The sequence below is a fragment of the Oncorhynchus keta genome, chromosome 19 (genome assembly GCF_023373465.1).
Source record: "Oncorhynchus keta strain PuntledgeMale-10-30-2019 chromosome 19, Oket_V2, whole genome shotgun sequence".
Lineage (NCBI taxonomy): Eukaryota > Metazoa > Chordata > Actinopteri > Salmoniformes > Salmonidae > Oncorhynchus > Oncorhynchus keta.
The window spans coordinates 50,291,067-50,315,135 of record NC_068439.1 but is presented as its reverse complement, the minus strand read 5'-3'; the positions used below and the strand labels follow the sequence as shown (position 1 = coordinate 50,315,135).

Genomic DNA, 24,069 nt, shown 5'->3' with positions numbered 1-24,069 from the left:
AACATATCTGGGAACTCCTTCAAGACTGTTAGAAAAGCATTCCTCATGAAGCTGGTTGAGAGAATTCCAAGCGTATGCAATGTTGTCATCAAGGCAAAGGGTGGCTACTTTAAAGAATCTCAAATCTAAAATATATTTTGATTTGTTTCACACTTTTTTGTTTACCAATGATTCCACATGTTATTTCATAGTTGACATCTTCACTACCTTTCTACAATGAAAAATAGTAAAAATAAAGAAAAACCTTTGAATGAGTAGGTGTGTACAAACTTTTGACTGGAACTGTATATACAGTGCATGCGGAAAGTACTCAGACCCCTTGACTTTTTCCACATTTTGTTACATTGGATAACACATTTTTTTTCATCAATCTACACACCATACCCCATAATGACAATGCGAAAACAGGTTTTTAGAAGAAAAAAAATAACAAAAAAACACAAGTAGTCAGACCCTTTGCTATAAGACTCAAAATTGAACTCGGGTGCATCCTGTTTCCATTGATCATCCTTGGGATGTTTCTACAACTTGATTGGAGTCCATCTGTAGTAAATTCAATTGATTGGAAATTATTTGGAAAGGCACACACCTGTCTATATAAGGTCCCACAATTGGCGGTGCATGTTAGAGCAAAAACCAAGCCATCAGGTCGAAGGAATTGTCCATAGAGCTCTGAGACAGGATTGTGATGAGGCACAGATCTGGGGAAGGGTACCAAAACATTTCTGCAGCATTGAAAGTCACCAAGAACACAGTGGCCTCCATCATTCTGAAAGTAAATTAGTTTGGAACCACTAAGACTCTACCTAGAACTGGCCCCCAAGCAAACCTGAGCAATGGGAAGAAGGGCCTTGGTCAGGGAGGTGACCAGGACCCGGTGGTCACTCTGACAGAGCTCCAGAGTTCCTCTGTGGAGATGGGAGAAAATTCCAGAAGGACAGTCATCTCTGCAGCACTCCACCAATCAGGCCTTTATGGTAGAGTGGCCGGACAGAATCCACTCCTCATTAAAGGCACATTACAACCCGCTTGGAGTTTGCAAAAGGCACCTAAAGACTCTCAGACATGAGAAACAAGATTCTCTGGTCTGATGAAACCAAGATTGAACTATTTGGCCTGAATGCCAAGCGTCACATCTAGAAGAAACCTGGCACCATCCCTACGGTGAAGCATGGTGATGGCAGCATCATGGTCTGGGGATGTTTTTCAGCGGCAGGGACTGGGAGACTGGATCGAGGGAAAGATGAACAGAGCAAAGTACAGAAAGATCCTTGATGAAAACCTGCTTGAGAGCGCTCAGGACCACAGACTTGGGTGAAAGTTCACCTTCCAACAGGACAATGCCCCTAAGCACACAGCCAAGACAACGCAGGAGTGGCTTCGGGACAAGTCTCTGAATGTCCTTGAGTGGCCCAGCCAGAGGCCGGACTTGAACCTGATCGAACATCTCTGGAGAGACCTGAAATTAGCTGTGCATCAACGCTCCCCATCCAACCTGACAGAGCATGAGAGGATCTGCAGAAAAGAATGGGAGAAACTCCCTCAATACAAGTGTGCCAAGCTTGTAGCGTCATACCCAAGAAGACTCAAGGCTGTAATCTCTGCCAAAGGTGCTTCAACAAAGTACTGAGGAAAGGGTCTGAATACTTATGTTAATGTTATATTTCTGTTTTTTTATATATACATTTGCTAACATTCCTAAAAAACAGTTTTTGCTTTGTCATTATGGGGTATTATGTGTAGATTGATGAGGCAAAAAATAATTTTGTCAATTTTAGCTGTAACGTAACAAAATGTGGAAAAAGTCAAGGGGTCTGAATACTTTCCGAATGCACTGTATAGTCTAATAAATTCACATTTTATATACTGTTCATTATCAAATGAATTCATGGTCGTATTTATTTATTAGTTATATAACAACATTTCAACCTTGTTTAGCATGATCTAGTCCAAATATGGTATTATTCCACTATTTGTATCAGTTTCAATGGGGGCCTTTTATTTTGAATGCGAACAGGTTTTCACACAGGTGAACTGACCCACAAAATGGGTAACTGAATTTTTTTTTTATTGAATCCGAAATCCATTACATGTCCAATATCCCTGTCTCCCAACCTATGTCAATGGGAATGAGACTGAGTGTACCGATATGCTGGGATTGGTTTAAAAAATAATAAAAGAATGGCTGTCTGACCCACTTCCAAATGAAATCTAAACAGTCAACAAGAGAAGTAGGCACGTTATAATGACTGCCACCATAGAGACATTGCACAATTATTCAAGCTCTTCTATAAAATTACAAAAAATGTAAATCAAAAATGTGAAATATAATATGCTGAGCCTGGACTACAAAGGGTTTGCATTTCCTTCAGAATTTGAAACCGCTTTATTTTATTTTACATAATAGTCACTACTAGCAAGCGGCTCATCAAGACCTCGACAATCTGCATGGTTTTCAAAGGGAGATTGTTGGTCACTGAATTGAATTTTAAGAAAGAACTAAATGATATGTCAGTGTTATTCTGACACAGTATGTCTGATTCAAAACAATACGTACGAAAAAAAATAGATTGTGATCTTATGGGGAATGTATTATTCGTTTTTGTTTATTTTATTTTATTGTCTTCCCCTACAAAAGATGGGTCAGTCGACTCCCTCTGCCCGCGAGCTGTTTTTGTACACTCTGCTACAGAACAGTTTTGTGTCGCGCGGGCCTTAAATTAGTAGCTTTTTCTACATTCTTTTCAAAAGATGCTCGCTCACGGAATCAAAACAATCAAACGAAGAACAAGAATTCTCAAGAAACTCTTGCCTCTAATCAAACTCGGATAGAATTCAAATCAAGAAACTTCCACGTAGTTTGAAGGGTGTATTTGTGATTTTATTTCACTACTATCGCTCTCGATCGTTTACAAGACCAAGCTCGCGCCAGTCTGATGAATTCGCCGAACCAGGACGAAAATGATGTGCCCGTTAAAGACCCGGTGAAATACGGCGAGCTGGTCATATTGGGGTGAGTAACAGTAGGCTAGACGGATAAATAGTAGTTGATCGAAACTGAGCAAATAGTCGTGGTAGCGCGATTCGGTTACTACTATTATATTCGTGTACTACGAAAACAATTTAAAGGATGACTGTGTGAGTCGATTTGAGTTCGGTTGGTTTTGTTCTACACAGACAAACGTTATCCTTTATTGCTATACAGAAAATGTAAGCTTATTTATATTTCGCAACAAATTTGCCCCACACAATTGTGGGGAAATTATTGTGAAGTTGCTATAGAACGAGCGCTAAGTATAGTAACGTTGCAGTAACTTTGTAACACTGGGGACTGATTTGATACATTGTTACTTTGTAACAGCGCCCGAATATAATTGTTATAATAAGTAGTCTGCCACATCATCATAAGCCCACACTGAAATGAGTAAGGAGGATGTAGGCTTTTTTCTTCAATAAAGATCTGAGTCGGTGTAAAATCAGCACTCGATTGCTCAGGCTGAAAATACCTATGATGTCATACTATTCTGGAGCTGTGATGATCGCAGAAAGTGGGACACTGGATGAAACCAAACCAACCGGTAAAACACAGCCTAGCATATCCCACCACAATTGATGTGTGTGTATATATAGCCTACGTTTGTGGTTCACTTAGGGAATTAATCAACAACCACACGCAGGCCTATTGGAGCATTCACAAATGGTGCCTGCATGTTGGCTAACATATTTTCCCCACACATACCAGACAGGATGTGCATAAGAGAGACAGACATTCAGCATTTCCACCTCTGCCCAGTCTATAGTCCTGAGGATCTTTGGCTTAACTACGTTCCCATGCACTCTCTCATTCTCAAACTTCCGTTGTGCTTCAAGAGCATCCTGCATACAGGCCTGTGATGCAGTGACTCCATGACACCACTCTTCCTCTCTCCACCCCTCCTGAACTAGACTACGGCGCAATCCCAAATCAACCCCTAGCCCTGATCTGGGCACAGATATGAAAATATTGGATATATATGAGCAATATAGTTATTATAGCTAGCCTACCTCTTGTCTGGAATGTTTTGGCATGTTGTATGTACCTCAAATACACAAGTAACAATGCATAAGGGTAGGGGCTAATGGTTTATCCACAGTCTTGTGTTAACACTCCCGGCTCTGAACACACTATGCTTCTCCCTACCAAAGACCGGGGTTCAATCCCTGCATCCTCCATTTTCACACTTGACTGTCTCCCCCTCTTGTTTCAGTACTGTCTCAATAACATGCAAAAAATATCCAAGAAGAGTGGAATTCTGACTGACACCTCAAGTGTAGTAATAGTAATGTGTTCGCAGTAGAGATCGACCGATTATGATTTTTTTAATACTGATACCAATTTTTGGAGGACCAGAAAAAGCATATACCAATGAATTTCTCTTTAAAAAAATATATGTATATTATTAAAATGTCTTTTTTATATTGATATATATATATCATATAAAAAAGACATTGTAATAATGCCAATTACAACAATACTGAATGAACACTTATTTTAACAAAATATAATGCATCAATAAAATCAATTTAGCCTCAAATAAATAATGAAACATGTTCAATTTGGTTTCAATAATGCAAAAACAAAGTGTTGGAGAAGAAACTAAAAGTGCAATATGTGCCATGTATAAAAGCTCATGTTTAAGTTCCTTGCTCAGAACATGAGAACATATGAAAGCTGGTGGTTATTTTTAACATGAGTCTTCAATATTCACAGGTAAGAAGTTTTAGGTTGTAGTTATTATAGGAATTATAGGACTATTTCTCTCTATACAATTTGTATTTCATATACCTTTGACTATTGGATGTTCTTCTAGGCACTTTAGTATTGCCAGTGTAACAGTATAGCTTCCGTCCCTCTCCTCGCCCCTACCTGGGCTCGAACCAGGAACACATTGACAACAGACACCCTCGAAGCATCGTTACCCATCGCTCCACTTGCAAAGCAAGGGGAACAACTACTCCAAGTCGCTGAGTGAGTGACGTCACCGATTGAAATGCTATTATCGCGCACCCCGCTAACTAGCTAGCCATTTCACATCAGTTACACCAGCCTAATCTCAGGAGTTGATAGGCTTGAAGTCATAAACAGCTCAATGCTTGAAGCATTGCGAAGAGCTGCGAGCAAAACGCACAAAAGTGCTGTTTGAATGAATGCGTACGAGCCTGCTGCTGCCTACTATCGCTCAGTCAGACTACTCTATCAAATATCAAATCATAGACTTAATTATAACATAATAACACACAGAAATACAAGCCGTAGGTCATTAATATGGTCGAATCCGGAAACTATCATTTCGAAAACAAAACGTTTATTCTTTCAGTGAATAATATAATAATATAATAATAATATATGCCATTTAGCAGACGCTTTTATCCAAAGCATACATTCTACGTATGGGTGGTCCCGGGGATCGAACCCACTACCCTGGCGTTACAAGCGCCATGCTCTACCAACTGAGCTACAGAAGGACCATGAAATATGGAAGCGTTCCGTATTTTATCTAACGGGTGGCAACCCTAAGTCTAAATATTCCTGTTACATTGCACAACCTTCAATGTTACGTCATAATTACGTAAAATTCTGGCAAATTAGTTCGCAACGAGCCAGGCGGCCCAAACTGTTGCATATACCCGGACTCTGCGTGCAATGAACGCAGGAGAAGTGACACAATTTCAGTCGTGCAAAGATTGTGCTTTTTTCGCAAATGCGCTTTTGTTAAATCATCCCCCGTTTGGCGAAGTTGGCTGTCTTTGTTAGGAAGAAATAGTCTTCACATAGTTCGCAACAAGCCAGGTGGCCCAAACTCCTGCATATACCCTGACTCTGTTGCAAGAGAAGTGACACAATTACCCTAGTTAAAATAAATTAATGTTAGCCAATGTTAGCCGGCAATATTAACTAAATATGCAGGTTTAAAAATATATACTTGTGTATTGATTTTAAGAAAGGCATTGATGTTTATGGTTAGGTACACATTGGAGCAACGACAGTCCTTTTTCGTGAATGCGCACTGCATCTATTATATGCAACGCAGGACACGCTAAACTAGTAATATCATCAACCATGTGTAGTTAACTAGTGATTATGATTGATTGTTTTTTATAAGATAAGTTTTAATGCTAGCTAGCAACTTACCTTTGCTTCTTACTGCATTCGCGTAAATGAATGCGCACTGCTTTTAGTATCTCTCTCTTTCCTTTGTAATTATACTGTAATGATTTAGTCATTACATGAAATCTTGTTCACACACAGACCCAATGATGTTCTGGGAAATGCTGAATGTTCTTCCCAGTTCTCTAGCTGCAGTATAACATTGAGGAAATCTTGAGAGAACCCTCTCCTCGTCGCTATCAGACGTGTATATTTTGACTATAACTGGCCTATGTTAGTTTTGGGCTGGTAACCGAAAGGTTGCTGGATCAAATCCCAGAGCTAACAGGGTAAAAATATTTTCGTTCTGCCCCTGAGTAAGGCAGTTAACCCACTGTTCCTCGGGCGCCGATGACGTGGATGTCGATTAAGGCAGCCCCATGTCCCTCTCTGATTTAGAAGGGTTGGGTTAAATGCGGAAGACCCATTTTCAGTTGAATGCATTCAGTTGTACAACTGACTGGGTATCCCCCTTTCCCTTTTATGCTGCGATGGCATGATTTTCCAGATCCACCTTAACCATCAAATGTTCGGCAGGCTCGGTCGGTATCTCAGTGCAAGGGCATGTGATGTGATTGTTCTGCAGTGAGTCCCTGTCTGCTATCTGTCATTCATTATCTTAGTTAGGCTAGGCTGAGTGGGCTCTCTGGTTCTGTGTGCTAACCAGGGCCCGGCTCTGCAGCTCACCCCTGCCCTTCTCTCTCGCGCCCACTTCTCCTACTCTACTTTCTATCTTTCTCTGTCTTACTCCTCCCCCAGTGCTGTTTGCTGACTCTCTGAGAGAAGCAGTCCTTAATGGCACCTCTGCCCTCCACAAAAATAAGGCTGGTGTCAGGGGGCAGAGGAAGTGAATATTTCATACTGCGTACAGCTGTTGGGCGATGTCAACCTTTTTCCTATTGTGATTATGTCCTCATAAAACATTGTGATTTGATGGTATTGGCCCCTATTTTAATAGCGCCAAATCGCGGCTACAACTGGATGAATCATGATGAAAGATAATGTTGCTGAAAGCCTGGGCAGAGGCTAAGTGCAAGCAAACATTTTATAATATACATTTCTGGTGGAGAGTCAGCATGGAACAGGTGTGTCTCGCGCACATGATGCAGCAAAGTGACTGTCAACTAATAAGGAACGAGCGGTCATACCGTAGTGAATTAGGTTATAACTCATGGGCTGGATAAGCAAGTCTACAGTCTTCAGAACTGGATAATAATTACGTTGCCTCATCCTCGTTCTCTCTCTCATAAAGCTGTGATTGAGAATAGCCTATGCCTAGGCTTACAGACTCCCACATTTGTAGTTGTTCTTTTTGCAAGAGGAAACTTTAGGACAACGCCTTCTTAGAATATTTGGGAAATGAGCTACTGTTTGTAACTTTAACTTGCCTTAAAGCTTTTGTGATAGGCCTAGTAGGAGGACAGGTTATTGGCCGTTTGGTTTTTGACCTCGCGTGGAGGGATTTTTCCGCCCCGCGTGGGTCACTTCTTTCATAATAAGCTTGAACTTGTCATTCAATTTTTCTATAGGCTATTGATAAGTTTGTTCTCTCTCATTATTAGTCCCCTGGCTACCTTAAATTTGTAGGCTATTCAAACAACCTTTTGAGGTGGAACTCCATTAGATTAATATATTGTTTGATCAGGAGAGAAACCATGCATGTGTAAAACGATGAAAGCCCAAAGTCATATTCCATATCGTAAATGAGAACTTGTTCTCAACTTGCCTACCTGGTTAAATAAAGGTGAAATAAATAAATATCGAATGGAGAGACGAGGGAATATGGCCTACGTTTTTTGAAACCGCTAGACAAACAAATACTGAACAAAAATATAAACACAACATATCAACTGTTGGTCCCATGTTTCATGAGCTGAAATAAAAGATACCGGAAATGTTCTATACTCACAAAAAAATGCTTATTTCTCTCAAATTTGTGCACAAATTTGTTTACATCCCTGTTAGTGAGAATTTCTCCTTCACCAAGATAATCCTGACAGGTGTGGCATATCAACAAGCTGATTAAACCTGATTAATAAACACAGGTGCACCGTGTGCTGGGGACAATAAGTAATGTTGACTGCAGGACTGCCCTTTTGTTGGGAAAAATGCATTCTGAGTGACTGGGCCTGGCTCTCCCCAGTGGCTGGGCCTGGCTCGCCCCAGTGGCTGAGCGTATGCCCTCCCAGGCCCACCCGTGACTGCTCCCCTGCCCAGTCACGTGTAATCCACAGATTACCGTAATTTCCGGACTATAAACCGCTACTTTATTCCCAGGCTTTGAACCTCGCGGTTTATACAATGACGCGGCTAATTTATGGATTTTTCCCACTTTCAAAAAAACTGAGCACCGTCACATAATGCTGTGTTTCGTTAAAGCCTATTTATTTTTGTCACAAGCCGTGTTTCGTTTAAAGGCTGTGTAAAGTTCATTTGTTTCAATGTACCGGTAGGCACCTGCGGCTTATAGACATGTGCGGCTTATTTATGTACAAAATACATATTTTTTAATAATTCAGTGGTTGCTGTTTATATTCAGGTGCGCTTAATAGTCCAGAAGTTACGGTAAGGCCTAATGAATTTATTTCAATTGACTGATTTCCTTCTATGTACTGTAACTCAGTAAAATCTTTGAAATTGTTGCATTTATATTTTTGATCAGTATAGTTAAGGAATGTCTTATATATATTTTTTTAATTGATAGGTTTAGGCTTTAAGGTGTGTGTGTTTTCTGACTGGACATTTTGCGCCTCTTTGGTGGAATTCTCCGCTCTGTCTAGTCTACATTCCTCTCTTGCGTTCTGTAGGCCTATATAACACAGGCTATAGCAAATGGAAAGGAATAGGCAGATTACTCTGAATGTCACACGTGTGCTGCCCTGCCATTCACTGGCCAACTCCATTCTTTTCTGCGCAGCGCCAGTCAAGTTCAAATAGGCAAACCATCGCCTGTCACATTACGATGTCGTCACCATTGACCATAGCTGTCAATCATTGTTGATCGACAATACTATTGTAATATCGCGAAACCCTACTGTTTTGCCTGGCCAGTTCTGGTCCATCTGCTTCCCGCATCTCGGCCCTTTCATCACTTTCTGTATCCCTCTCTTCCTGACCTCTGCCCTGCTTTACTCCTGCTCTCTCCCTCATGTTTACCCCCTTTCTCTCTGCCCTCTCTCCTTGTATTTATCTGCCCTGTCTTTCTTTCTGGTCTACCTCTCCTCAATGCCCTCTTTCTCCTTACACCCCCCCTCCCTCCTGCCTGTTCAGCTCTGTCCTGATGTGACACAGGGTCATTGTACAGGTAGCAGTGGGTTCCCTTCAGATCTCCTCTCCTTAGATCTCATGACCGGGCCTCACTACTGCACTCTGTTCCACCACTGTGGAAAGGGAAATATCTTGGCTTGTCTGGTCTGGACTAACATTGTGAAAGGGAAAGATCTTGGCTTAGGTCTCGTTTAGAACTGTGGAATGATGCTGATCGTCCAGGAAGAGCAGCTGCAGCTTGGCATAGAGAGGCATAGCTTTGTTAAAAGAGGAGAGCGAGGGCTGGGAGAAAGGAGGAAGGACTAGAGAGGGAGAGAGGAGAGGAATAATTTGATTTGAAAGCAGGGTTGATGTCCCCTCAAAGGGCTCTATGTCCACTGGGCATCATCTGAATAGTGTTTAATAGGTACCATGCCCAGCTGATTAGCTGAAAGCAGGCCTCACCATGAACTCTTAGCGTGACAGTGCAGTTCTTTTCAGTTGCCCAGCAAGCTAGAGACAAGAAAGAGTTTAGGTTTGAACAATCATCTGAGATGACCACACAGTTCCACTTAGGCTAACGCTCATTCTTTCTCTTTTTCTCTTCCGTGTCTCTCGCTGTCTCTTTCGATGCTGACACACACCAACAAAGATATATATATCACACACACAGAGAGAGAAAGGTGCCCAGAGGAGAGGTTAAGAAGGAGTTGAACCTACAAGTATTCAGAGCACCATATTAATTCAACCATTGTTATTCAGGCATTTGCTGAATACAGTTTAATTGGTGTTTCAGTGTAAAGAGGGTTCGCCCAGTAAGCGCGCTATTCTGAGGTTTCAAGTGGCCTGTCAGTGAATCGGACTCAAGTGGTACTTATCCGTATCTATGAGCGGGTAGTTGTACATTAGTTGTCTGTGAGGAATGAGTGGTGGAGGTGATAGGCCAGCATTTATAAAAGGGATGTTTCATTCTGTAGCAAAGTAGGCCCACAGAAACCAACACCGACGGGAGACCGTCAATTTGGAAGAGCCAAATGATCAGCAGGGATTTGCGATATCTCCAAAGATCAAATGAGGTGAATAGGTCGACCGATTCATCGGAATGGCCGATTAATTAGGGCCGATTTCAAGTTTTCATAACAATCGGAAATCGGTATTTTTGGCCGCCGATTTCCGATTATTGAAAAAAAAATATATATATATATATATATATATATTTTTTTATACCTTTTATTTAACTAGGCAAGTCAGTTAAGAACACATCTAACCATTGCACTCCACGAGTAGCCTGCCTGTTACGCAAATGCAGTAGAAGCCAAGGTAAATTGCTTGCTAGCATTAAACTTATCTTATAAAAAACAATCAATCATAATCACTAGTTATAACTACTAATCCAATTTAGAAGGCAATATTAACCAGGTGAAATTGTGTCATTTCTCTTGCGTTCATTGCACGCAGAGTCAGGGTATATGCAACAGTTTGGGCAGCCTGACTCATTGCAAACTAATTTGCCAGAATTTTACGCGTAATTATGACATACATTGAAGGTTGTGCAATATAACGAGAATATTTAGATTTAGGGATGCCACCCGTTAGATAAAATACAGAACGGTTCCGTATTTCACTGAAATACTAAACGTTTTGTTTTCGAAATGATAGTTTTCGGATTCGATCATATTAATGACCAAAGGCTCTTATTTCTGTGTGTTATTATGTTATAATTAAGTCTGAATTGATAGAGCAGTCTGACTGAGCAGCAACAGGCCCGTAATCATTCTTTCAAACAGCACTTTCGTACGTTTTGCCAGCAGCTCTTCGCAAGCACAGCGCTGTTTATGACTTCAAGTCTATCAGCCTAATGGCTGGTGTAACCAATGTGAAATGGCTAGCTAGTTAGCTGGGTGTGTGCTAATACTGTTTCAAACGTCACTCGCTTTTAGATTTGGAGTAGTTATTCCCCTTGCGCTGCATCGCTGTGGAGCGATGGGTAACGATGCTTAGAGTGTGACTGTTGTCGATGTGTTCCTGGTTCGAGCCCAGGTAGGGGCGAGGAGGGGGACGGAAGCTATACTGTTACACTGGCAATACTATAGTGCCTATAAGAACATCCAATAGTCAAAGCTATATGAAATACAAATGGTATAGAGAGAAATAGTCCTATAAATACTATATTAACTACAACCTACAACCTCTTACCTTGGAATATTGATGCCTCATGTTAAAAGGAACCACCAACTTTCACATGTTCTCATGTTCTGAGCAAGGAACTTAAACGTTAGCTTTTTTACATGGCACATATTTTACATGGCACATGTTACTTTCTTCTCCAACACTTTGTTTTTGCATTATTTAAACCAAATTGAACATGTTTCATTATTTATTTGAGGCTAAATTGATTTGATTTATGTTTTATATTAAGTTAAAATAAGTGTTAATTCAGTATTGTTGTAATTGTCATTATTACAAATTTAAAGGATCGACCGGCATCTGCTTTTTTGGTCCTCCAATAATCGCTTTTGGCGTTGAAAAATCCTAAATCGGTCGACCTCTACTACATGGCTTATTCTCTTTCTTATTTATTTATTTTCAGATGTTGTTATTTAAAGCAGGCAGACCGGCATCAAGGAATTCAGTTACTGTTCGATTGAACGAGTGGGCAAAATTAGTGACCTAAGTGACTTTGAGCATGGTATGATCGTCGGTGGTTCCAGTATGTCAGAAACAAAACATTGAGTCAGTGGCAGTCCTGTGGACGAAAACGGTTTGTTTATTAGTGGTCGAAGGAGAATGGCAAGCCAAAAACAGGCAAATAACGGCACAGTAGTGGTGTGCAGAATGTCATCTCGGAATGTACAACTGATAGGTCCTTGTCACAGATGGGCTATTGCAGCAGAGGATCACTCCTATCAGCAAAAAACAAAAAGAAGTGGCTCCAGTGTGCACACGATCACCAACTCTGGGCAATTGAGGAGTGGAAAAACATTGCCCGGTCCGACGAATCCCGGTTCCTGTTGCGTCATGCTGATGGCTGAGTCAGGATTTGGCGTGAGCAGCATGATTCCATGGCCCCAACCTGCCTGGTGTCAACAGTACAGGCTGGTGGCAGTGGTGTAATGGTGTGGGAATGTTTTCCGGGCACGTGCGTGTTAGGTCCCTTGATACCAATTGAGCAAGCTTTCCATGCCCTGAAGAATTCAGGCTGTTCTGGAGGCAAAGGGGTGGGATTTGACCAAGTACTAGATGGGTGAAAAACATTTAGCATGTAATTTATTTAATGTAGAATCGAATGAATTGAATGTTATGTGTTTGCGTTCTCTAGGTACAATGGCTCTCTGCCCAGTGGAGACCGGGGGAGGAGGAAGAGCCGCTTCGCTCTGTACCGGAGGACCAAGGCCAACGGCGTCAAACCCAGCACTGTTCACATCCTCAACACACCACAGGACAGCAAGGTGTGTGCGTGAGAATGTGATGTTGCCGCAGTCTTCCTATAGTGGGAAATGCTGTCCTCATGGTAGGCCTACAGTAATGGAGTGTGTGTGAGAGGATATCGCAGCAATATGAGGATGTAAAGGTCTACCCTAAACTCTCCTGTGGTGGTGGTGTTGTTGTGATTGCAGGCGGTCCACAGCAGGGGGCAGCACAGCATCTCCTTCACTCTGTCCCGCAACCAGACAGTGGTGGTGGAGTACTGCCACGACAACGACACTGACATGTTTCAGGTAAACACCACAGCAATGCTTTTTTTTCCTTTCAGCTAAACACAAAAATAATGCCTGCCTGCTTATCTAGGTAATACTGAGTTCTTTGTCTTCCAAAAACAGGAAGAACAGAAAGAGGATAGCGACTGAACACCCAGGTGTTGCTACCACTTTTTCCCTTTTTTGGACGCTTTTGCTGTGTGTGTATACACCCTCCTCCAGAGTTTGTTTAACGGATGCTTTATTTTGGCTCATGCGGGAAATACCCTCCACCGTGTGTGTGTGTGTGTGTGTGTGTGTGTGTGTGTGTGTGTGTGTGTGTGTGTGTGTGTGTGTGTGTGTGTGTGTGTGTGTGTGTGTGTGTGTGTGTGTGTGTGTGTGTGTGTGTGACACTGAAATAACAATTCAATCAGCCAATCCCACACCAAACCCCTACTGTATTGTATGAGTAAGAACCACACCAGCAACCTTCCACAACAGCTGGGGGACGGGATGAATATTCAATCAGTTCTGAAATAGATGTCCGGTGGCCAGCTTAGAACCCCGGATACATTCAAAGCACGGAGAGCATTGTAGAACTATGAAATGTATCTTAAGTGGGTTATCACAGGTGGTTAATTTACCGTGAGTAACTGCACACAGCCTGAAATGAAATGTAGACAGATGTTACTGCTATTTGTGTGTGAACGATGATACAAAAGTAATAAGCACAGCAGGATCCTGGCCTAATTAACAAGCTAAAGAAAAGCTCAAATCATCACCATCACATTCATCAATAAAACCAAATCATGGCCTGACATAAATATGACTTTAAAGGGAGCAAAGGACCTTAAATTATTTTCCCATCGAACCCTGTTCTGAACACAAGACCGATCCCATGTAATGTTTGTCTCTCTCACCCGTTTCCCCTGCAGATTGGGCGCTCCACAGAGTGTCCAATAGACTTTGTCGTGACGGACACATCAGGAGAGGGGAAGGAGTGCGAGGACCCCTCAGTGGCCCCCAGCACCATCTCCCGCTTCGCCTGCAGGGTGGTGTGTGAACGCAACCCCCCCTACACTGCACGCATCTACGCCGCTGGCTTTGACTCCTCCAAGAACATCTTTCTAGGGGTGAGTGTGTACCTAACCAACGTGTACCTACCTAACCAACGTGTACCTAACCATAAACAAAAGAAAGGTTAGTAGGCAATATTAACCAGGTGAAATTGTGTCACTTCTCTTGCGTTCATTGCATGCAGAGTCCGGGTATATGCAACAGTTTGGGCCGCCTGGCTTATTGCGAACTAATTTGCCAGAATTTTACGTACTTATGTCATAACATTGAAGGTTGTGCAATGTAACAGCAATATTTAGAGTTAGGGTTGCCATCTGTTAGATAAAATACAGAACAGTTCCATATTTCACTGAAAGAATAAACGTTTTGTTTTCGAAATTATCGTTTCCAGATTTGACCATATTAATGACCAAAGGCTCGTATTTCTGTGTGTTATTATGTCTATGATTAACTCTATGATTTGATAGAGCAGTCTGACTGAGCGATGGTAGGCACCAGCATGCTCATAAGCATTCATTCAAACAGCACTTTCGTGCATTTTGCCAGCAGCTCTTCGCAATTCTTCAAGCATTTGTGCTGTTAATGACTTCAAACCTATCAACTCCCGAGATTAGGCTGGTGCAACCGATGTGAAATGGCTAGCTAGCGGGGTGCGCGCTAATAGCATTTCAAATGTCACACGCTCTGAGACTTGGAGTAGCTGTTCCCCTTGCTCTACATGGGTAACGCTGCTTTGAGGGTGGCTGTTTTTATTTTTATTTTTTATTCACCTTTATTTAACCAGGTAGGCAAGTTGAGAACAAGTTCTCATTTACAATTGCGACCTGGCCAAGATAAAGCAAAGCCGTTCGACAGATACAACGACACAGAGTTACACATGGAGTAAAACAAACATACAGTCAATAATACAGTATAAACAAGTCTATATACAATATGAGCAAATGAGGTGAGAAGGGAGGTAAAGGCAAAAAAGGCCATGGTGGCAAAGTAAATACAATATAGCAAGTAAAACACTGGAATGGTAGTTTTGCAATGGAAGAATGTGCAAAGTAGAAATAAAAATAATGGGGTGCAAAGGAGCAAAATAAATACAGTTGGGAAAGAGGTAGTTGATTGGGCTAAATTACAGGTGGGCTATGTACAGGTGCAGTAATCTGTGAGCTGCTCTGACAGTTGGTGCTTAAAGCTAGTGAGGGAGATAAGTGTTTCCAGTTTCAGAGATTTTTGTAGTTCGTTCCAGTCATTGGCAGCAGAGAACTGGAAGGAGAGGCGGCCAAAGAAAGAATGGGTTTTGGGGGTGACTAGAGATATATACCTGCTGGAGCGTGTGCTACAGGTGGGAGATGCTCTGGTGACCAGCGAGCTGAGATTAGGGGGGACTTTACCTAGCAGGGTCTTGTAGATGACATGGAGCCAGTGGGTTTGGCGAAGAGTATGAAGCGAGGGCCAGCCAACGAGAGCGTACAGGTCGCAATGGTGGGTAGTATATGGGGCTTTGGTGACAAAACGGATTGCACTGTGATAGACTGCATCCAATTGTTTGAGTAGGGTATTGGAGGCTATTTTGTAAATGACATCGCCAAAGTCGAGGATTGGTAGGATGGTCAGTTTTACAAGGGTATGTTTGGCAGCATGAGTGAAGGATGCTTTGTTGCAAAATAGGAAGCCAATTCTAGATTTAACTTTGGATTGGAGATGTTTGATATGGGTCTGGAAGGAGAGTTTACAGTCTAACCAAACACCTAAGTATTTGTAGTTGTCCACGTATTCTAAGTCAGAGCCGTCCAGAGTAGCGATGTTGGACAGGCGGGTAGGTGCAGCTAGCGATCGGTTGAAGAGCATGCATTTAGTTTTACTTGTATTTAAGAGCAATTGGAGGCCACGGAAGGAGAGTTGTATGGCATTGAAGCTTGCCTGGAGGGTTGTTAACACAGTGTCCAAAGAAGGGCCGGAAGTATACAGAATGGTGTCGTCTGCGTAGAGGTGGATCAGAGACTCACCAGCAGCAAGAGCGACCTCATTGATGTATACAGAGAAGAGAGTCGGTCCAAGAATTGAACCCTGTGGCACCCCCATAGAGACTGCCAGAGGTCCGGACAGCAGACCCTCCGATTTGACACACTGAACTCTATCAGAGAAGTAGTTGGTGAACCAGGCGAGGCAATAATTTGAGAAACCAAGGCTGTCGAGTCTGCCGATGAGGATGTGGTGATTGACAGAGTCGAAAGCCTTGGCCAGATCAATGAATACGGCTGCACAGTAATGTTTCTTATCGATGGCGGTTAAGATATCGTTTAGGACCTTGAGCGTGGCTGAGGTGCACCCATGACCAGCTTTGAAACCAGATTGCATAGCAGAGAAGGTATGGTGAGATTCGAAATGGTCGGTAATCTGTTTGTTGAGTTGGCTTTCGAAGACCTTAAAAAGGCATGGTAGGATAGATATAGGTCTGTAGCAGTTTGGGTCAAGAGTGTCCCCCCCTTTGAAGAGGGGGATGACCGCAGCTGCTTTCCAATCTTTGGGAATCTCAGACGACACGAAAGAGAGGTTGAACAGGCTAGTAATAGGGGTGGCAACAATTTCGGCAGATAATTTTAGAAAGAAAGGGTCCAGATTGTCTAGCCCGGCTGATTTGTAGGGGTCCAGATTTTGCAGCTCTTTCAGAACATCAGCTGAATGGATTTGGGAGAAGGAGAAATGGGGAAGGCTTTGGCGAGTTGCTGTTGGGGGTGCAGTGCTGTTGACCGGGGTAGGAGTAGCCAGGTGGAAAGCATGGCCAGCCGTAGAAAAATGCTTATTGAAATTCTCAATTATGGTGGATTTATCAGTGGTGACAGTGTTTCCTATCTTCAGTGCAGTGGGCAGCTGGGAGGAGGTGTTCTTATTATCCATGGACTTTACAGTGTCCCAGAACTTTTTTGATTTAGTGTTGCAGGAAGCAAATTTCTGCTTGAAAAGGCTAGCCTTGGCTTTTCTAACTGCCTGTGTATAATGGTTTCTAGCTTCCCTGAACAGCTGCATATCACGGGGGCTGTTCGATGCTAATGCAGAACGTCATAGGATGTTTTTGTGTTGGTTAAGGGCAGTCAGGTCTGGAGAGAACCAAGGGCTATATCTGTTCCTGGTTCTAAATTTCTTGAATGGAGCATGTTTATTAAAGATGGTTAGGAAGGCATTTTTTAAAAATATCCAGGCATCCTCTACTGACGGGATGAGATCAATATCCTTCCAGGATACCCCGGCCAGGTCGATTAGAAAGGCCTGCTGTTGTCGATGTGTTCCTGTTTTACTAAAGTGCCTATAAGAACATCCAATAGTCAAAGGTATATGAAATACAAATCGTAGAGAGAAATAGTCCTATAATTCCTATAATAATTACAACCTAAAACTTCTTACCTGGGAATATTGAAGACTCATGTTAAAAAGAACCACCAGCTTTCATATGTTCTCATGTTCTGAGCAAGGAACTTAAACGTTAGCTTTTTTACATGGCACATATTGCACTTTTACTTTATTTTCCAACACTTTGTTTTTGCATTATTTAAACCAAATTGAACATGTTTCATTATTTATTTTTATTTTATTGATGTATTATATTAAGTTAAAATAAGTGTTCATTCAGTATTGTTGTAATTGTGATTACAACAATAAAGATGACAATTTTTTTTTAAATAAAACGGCCGATTAATCAGTATCGGCTTATTTTGGTCCTCCAATAAGTCTGTATCGGAGTTGAAAAATCATAATTGGTCGACCTCTAGTACCCACCTACATTTTCTCCCATTGGGTGGCTACTAAACACAACCAATCCTAGACGTGAGTAACCAAGCTTCGGTTCTTTCTTGGTTTTCTTATTCTATTTCATCTTCTTCATCACCTCCTCCTCTTCCAGGAGAAAGCCACTAAGTGGAAGAACCCGGACGGCCACATGGATGGCTTGACCACCAACGGGGTGCTGGTGATGCACCCTGAGGGTTTCCCTGAGGACAACAGACAGGGCCTGTGGAGGGAGATTTCTGTTTGTGGGGACGTCTATGCCCTCCGAGAGACACGCTCTGGACCCAGCCGAGGCAAACTGGTCAGTACCGTAGGCTACAAGAGGCACAACCAGGGCACCCTATTCCCTATGGGCCCTTGTCAAAAGTAGTGCACTATATAGGGAATAGACACCTGTATGTATTTGTGACTTTTCATTTTCTCAGATTTTGTTCTTTGTGTGCATATGTACTTGTGTGTATTAGTCTGATGTCCTCCCTGTGTGTGTGTGTGTGTGTCTCTCCTGGCCTGTAGGCGGAGGGAGAAAGTAGTGCCTTGCGGGATGGTTCTCTGGTGGACCTGTGTGGAGCCACTCTGCTGTGGCGTACTGGGGAGGGCCTGCTCCACGCTCCCACCCTCCGCCACCTGGAGGCACTGCGACAGGAGCTCAACGCTGCCCGGCCACAGTGTCCTGTAGGCCTCAGTACTCTGGCATTCCCTAGCCTGCCACGCAGCCACAGGTGGGTAGCTACTACACAGTGACCGACAAGAAGCTACACCACAAGGAGGTAGTATACATGAGTTGCCCCTATCTACTTGGACAGTGGTCGGGGAAAATTCAACATGCCTCGATTACAACTGTTTTTATCCCTTGTAGTCTATTTAAAAGCTATTTTACAATACAACTACTACCAACAAAATAAATGGTGCTTTGAGTTTGAGGTAAAACTTCAAACCTAGTAGTTTTCCTTTTCTCCCCAGTCTGGAGGAGCGCCAGCCCTGGGTTTACCTCACCTGCGGACACGTGCATGGCCGCCACGACTGGGGCCAGCGCCCCGAGCGCCGGGAGGCGAGAGGAGGAGAGGGGGAAGGAGGGATCTCCACAGTCCGCCGGGAGTGCCCTCTATGCAGGAGCGTGGGGCCCTACGTACCCCTGTGGCTGGGGTGTGAGCCCGCCGTGTACGTGGATGCGGGAGCACCTACGTACGCGTTTGTACCCTGCGGCCACGTGTGTTCAGAGAGGACAGCCAAGTACTGGGCGGATACCCCGCTGCCCCATGGGACCCACGCCTTCCGGCCCACCTGTCCCTTCTGCTCTGCCCCTCTCAGCAGCACCCCACAGGGCTGGACACGCCTCATCTTCCAGGGCCCCATCGACTAGCCAGGGCCTCCACGGATGCATTCCACAACTATTACGCAACAGTGGAACCAACAAAGTCACTAAACCAAAGGCCCAATCCTAACTTGAGATAATTGTGTATAACTAATATGAATATTTCTCCAATTTACACTACATCCATGGTGATGTTAGACAAGTGTGTGTATCTCAAACATTTGTGTAATAATGTGTTAATGTCATTTTAGGATCTGTGCTGTAGTTTGCATTAGGCACATTTCTCTCAAGTTAAGATTTGGCCATAACAGAATCTCCCTTCAAAAGCAATAAGAACACCACTATAGCGAAGCATAGTTTTTAGATAACCTAGTTTTTTGGCTAGTCATCCATGTCTCCAATTCTGTCTCTCTTCAGACATGGCTGAATGTTGTCTGCAGCTCAAGGGCTAAACCTGAGGTGTGTTGAAGTCACTGGATGTTCATGATTGCTGGTTTCCTGACAAAATCATCTCAGCCCAATTTTGAACCAATAATGTTATTATGCTACTTCAGTGTTTGAGTGAATATTCCCTTTGACATATATGAATTATCTGGAAAACATAACATTGTAATATTTTGCGAAGCGGTTCAACCCCACAGTACCAGTAACTTACTCTACAGTTGCAAATATAAGTGATGTTGGTGAACATTCTGCAGTTTGACCACACCTCAGGTTTGTGACCAAACAGACAGACAGGGTCCGTGTCATGAGACATAGCAGAAAGGTCAGAAAGCAACCTCATAAGACATTTTTTTTCAAAGAAAATATAACTATTTTATAAAAATGGGGGGTGTTTGGGGTGGGATGGGTTGGGATTTCATTTAGATGTTGAGTGTTAAGACAACTATTTTTCTATCTTGAGTATTTAGTTAAATGTGATTTCTCAATGTATGCGTTTTCTGTAAGTGTATGATGTATTATGTGTGTTCGATGAAACGAGGAGAGTGAGAAAAAATTCCCAACACTGTGTCACACACGTTACACGACCATAAACAATTGCCCAGACAATGAATGTAGCCAAATACTCAGGCTACTAGCTTAGCCTGCCCAGGTGCTTGTATTGAATTGCTCTATATTACGCTACTACTATTTTTTTATCTGAACGTTGTGATATACAGTACCAGTTGACACATCTACTCATTCAAGGGTTTTTCTTAATATTTTACTATTTTCTACATTGTAGAATAATAGTGAAGACATCAACTATGAAATAACACATATCATGTCGTAACCAAAAAAATGTATTTTATATTTGAGATTCTTCAAAGTAGCCACCCTTTGCCTTGATGATAAGCTTTGCTCATTCTTGGCATTCTCTCAACCAGCTTCACCTGGGATGCTTTTCCAAAAGTCTTGAAGGAGTTCCCACATGCTGAGCACTTGTTGGTTGCTTTTCCAGGTGACTACCTCATGAAGCTGGTTGAGAGAATGCCAAGCGTGTGCAAAGCTGTCATCAAGGCAAAGTGGCTACTTTGAAGAATCTCAAATATAAAATATGTTGATTTGTTTAACACTTTTCTGGTTACTACATGATTCCATGTGTTATTTCATAGTTTTGATGCCTTCACATTTATTCTACGATGTAGAATATAGTAAAAATAAAGAAAACCCCTCGAATGAGTAGGTGTGTCCAAACTTTTGACTGATACTGTAGCTTGAAAATGTCCAATTGTTGCAGGAAGATGAACACATTACACCCACATGTGTAACATGAACATACATTCACGTCTTGCACTGTGGATTGCCAAACCTTGCATTTGTGCTTAATTGTGCACAGTGTGGCATGTTAATTATACAGCCCTAAATGCCTCAAATGAAAAGAAATGTCAGCAAAATGACTCAGTCCAACACAAATCTACAATTTAAACATTTTCCATATAAGAAAGATACACGCGTACTCAAGCTTCTACTCATGGGCCAGAGAGCAATATTTCTTATTCTGGAGGGTGCAACATTACAGAACGTTCAGATAGAAATGTTTGGAGTAGAACTGAGAATGTCTCTATTTTACATTTCTATGCCCCAGATGCATTAACTACTTCAGGTTTACAGCCGTTAGGCCTCCACACAGTGCCATGCTGTATTTCATATAATGGGTAATGTTACCAATGGGTAAATATAAAACCACTTCAGGATGTCTTCCAAGTCCCCAGTTCATTTAGAAGAGCAACCTTATCTTCCTCAGTACCAGTGTTTTCACCAAACCAATTGTCTATTAGCTCAGGTTTAGAATACTCAGAGTTTGCCCCGAGGGTAGCACAGGACACTGAGCTACAGTAAGCTTGTAGTAAAATATTTTAGATGGTCATTCATTTCATGGCCGCATTTAAGGAGTTGCATCGTTACAGAACATTCGGATAAGAATGTTTTTTAGAACCAACATGATTTTCTCTCATGGAGAATATTGAGTCATGTCAGCTCTAAAGTCAATTTCAATCTGAAACTTTCTGTAACATTGTTACCTCTTAATAGGCCCCACCCAGCTAGCACATAACGTTCGGTGAACCATATGTTTCTGAGAGCGTGGTTGTCCTATTATTTTGCATGCAACCTCCTGGGAATGGTGCAGGATAGTTGCTTTGCTTTGGAACATTCTCAGCACATTTAAGGAACTTGACAAAAAAACTTTGTTAAAGTAATCAAATGGCAAGAAAATAATCTTTTCCTAATAGTTCTAATATGGTTACATGTCATTTCAATTTTAGTAATGCTCTAGGAACATTCTCCAACTTGTTTTACATTTGTTGACATCAAATAGTTCAGAGAGGTTAAGAAACATTGTTCTTCTGTGGGAAATGTTTCCTAATTGTTCTATTTAAAGGCATGTTCTCAAATTGTTCCAAGAATGTTAAGAACTTTCCATAAAAAACAAAAAGCGTTTAGCATTTTAGGCTAAAACATTTACATTCTCTTTTCAGCATCAACAAAACTCTTATCCTCTATCTTGTTAGTGTGTTCAGGGGTGTTGGCTGCGCCCACTGATTGGCCACACCTGGTCTTAATGAGTGCTTGTTTCCTTTTAAATGGGGTCTGTTTGAATAGACTAAAATGAAAAGGTTTGTATGCGTAAAAAAAAACATGGCATGCTCGCTCCATCCTGGTGGTGCAGTGGACTAATTCCACGGATACACAACAGAAAATGATAGGTTTGAATCTCACTGATGTTGTGTCACAACAAAAAGTTTGCATGATTAAGCCTATGGATCCCCATTTCCATGTTTCCTAGCTGTGCTTGAAGTTCAACAAATGTACCCAAAAATAAGCTAGCATTGTTATTAAAAGTCTTACTGAAACGTTCAGTGAAGGTTTTACGGAATTTATTTAAAAACCTCAAAATAATCGGAGCGTTAATAAAACCACCCAGGAAAAGTTTCAAGGAACCAGAGTAAAATGTTCTCAGGTCCTCCCAGGCAACCTAAAGATAAAATGTTCCCATAACAGGCTAAATGTTCACTTCTGTTCTCAGAAAATTACATTTTTTTCTCTGTTTTACCAGTCAGTAAATGTATGGCTTCGTTCCCACAACCAATGTAAAACCAAGAAACTTCGTTCCCACAACTTCCAAGGAACCAAAATGTGCTAGCTGGACTGTACCATTCAGTATTCCCCAAGTCCTCAGAACCTCAGACAGATTAGCTCAGAGCAGGTCTGAGATCAGTTTGATGACACACTCCTCCATATACAGTTAGTAGTATAGTTGCCAAGTCCCTCAGGTTGGGGTGGAACTAGTCAGGTTCAAACACAGTACAGAGTTTTTCAAAACATTTCATTAACATTTCTGTTACCTACCCCATTACGACAGCCAAAATCCCCACTGGTCCAATCCATGGGATATCCTGCTATTGAACATGCCAATTCTAAAATGTATTATGATATAGCAGGTGAAATGAAATGATGTTTGCCAAATTGTTTGGCTCATTTAGTTTTTTATATTCTTTGTTGTTTTGGACCTTTTATCTGTTTTGTTTTTATCCTGTAATTTATTCTCCCATTGAGTCGGTAGAAGTTGCCCCTGACCACTGTCTAATGGTTAAGGTTAGAATTGGGTGAATGTAATCTGATCCTACTATAGATCTGTGGTTAGGAGGAACTTCTACTTATAAACCATTATTTTATCCGGTTGACTCCCACATCACAGCTGACCTCTGACTTGTAATAACCTCACAGCAATCACATTCCTCTGGAGCGACCAAAACGCTAAACGCTGATTGTTTCTCACCTTTCTGTAATCCTGGGGTGCACAGACAATCACTGTACACACATCAATAAACCTGTTTTAAAACTAGCCTCTTTGTCTGTTCACTGGCTGGAAGGGGATGGGATTGGATGAAGGTTTGGAAATAGCTGTTTTCCCCTACTTTTAATTTACATTTGATTTATTTAGCACATTTGAAAAGCATTCTTTGTTTTAGTCTCTTCTCACATGGGGTGGAGCGAGACTGTCTTTATTTTAATGTTTTTTTAATTGAATATTAAAACATACTATTTACTTTCAGTAAAGCGGCTCAACATTTATTTACATTGCATTGTCATCTAACAGACTCCCATTCAGAGCGACCCAAAGAAGCAACCTGGGTCAATGCCCTGCCAAGGGAATGTTGACAGATCTCCCACAAGGTCAAAACAGGGCCCCGAAGCAGTGACCTATCAGCCACCGGCCCAAGCTCCCAATCGCCAGGCCACCAGCTCTCCAAGACACCCCCTCCCCCCCACACACACACACAGTTCCCTAAGAGCTGCCCCTCAACCAT

At 42.1% G+C, this 24,069-nt stretch overlaps 1 protein-coding gene across 2 annotated transcripts; it reads left to right on the top strand.

Annotated features, from left to right (window-relative positions):
• Positions 1-2,687: 2,687 nt before the first annotated feature.
• On the top strand, positions 2,688-23,603 carry LOC118398417 (E3 ubiquitin-protein ligase pellino homolog 2-like). 2 transcript variants are annotated; one of them, XM_035793731.2, is made up of 7 exons: positions 2,688-3,013; positions 12,753-12,882; positions 13,051-13,152; positions 14,046-14,243; positions 18,080-18,265; positions 18,478-18,683; positions 18,925-23,603. In XM_035793731.2, exons 1-7 carry the CDS (start codon positions 2,937-2,939, stop codon positions 19,322-19,324), a joined length of 1,299 nt encoding a protein of 432 aa, XP_035649624.1. In that variant the 5' UTR covers positions 2,688-2,936; the 3' UTR covers positions 19,325-23,603. The 2 variants fall into 2 exon arrangements, with proteins under 2 accessions (XP_035649624.1, XP_035649623.1); XM_035793730.2 differs by having other exon boundaries at positions 18,907-23,603.
• The last annotated feature ends 466 nt before the right edge of the window (positions 23,604-24,069 follow it).

Excerpts from the sequence above, each read along its gene's own strand:
- LOC118398417 (XM_035793730.2), top strand. The coding sequence starts at position 2,937 with ATGAATTCGCCGAACCAGGACGAAAATGATGTGCCCGTTAAAGACCCG. Across the intron at positions 12,883-13,050 it reads ACACACCACAGGACAGCAAG|GCGGTCCACAGCAGGGGGCA; the intron begins GTGTGTGCGTGA and ends TTGTGATTGCAG. Across the intron at positions 14,244-18,079 it reads CCAAGAACATCTTTCTAGGG|GAGAAAGCCACTAAGTGGAA; the intron begins GTGAGTGTGTAC and ends CTCCTCTTCCAG.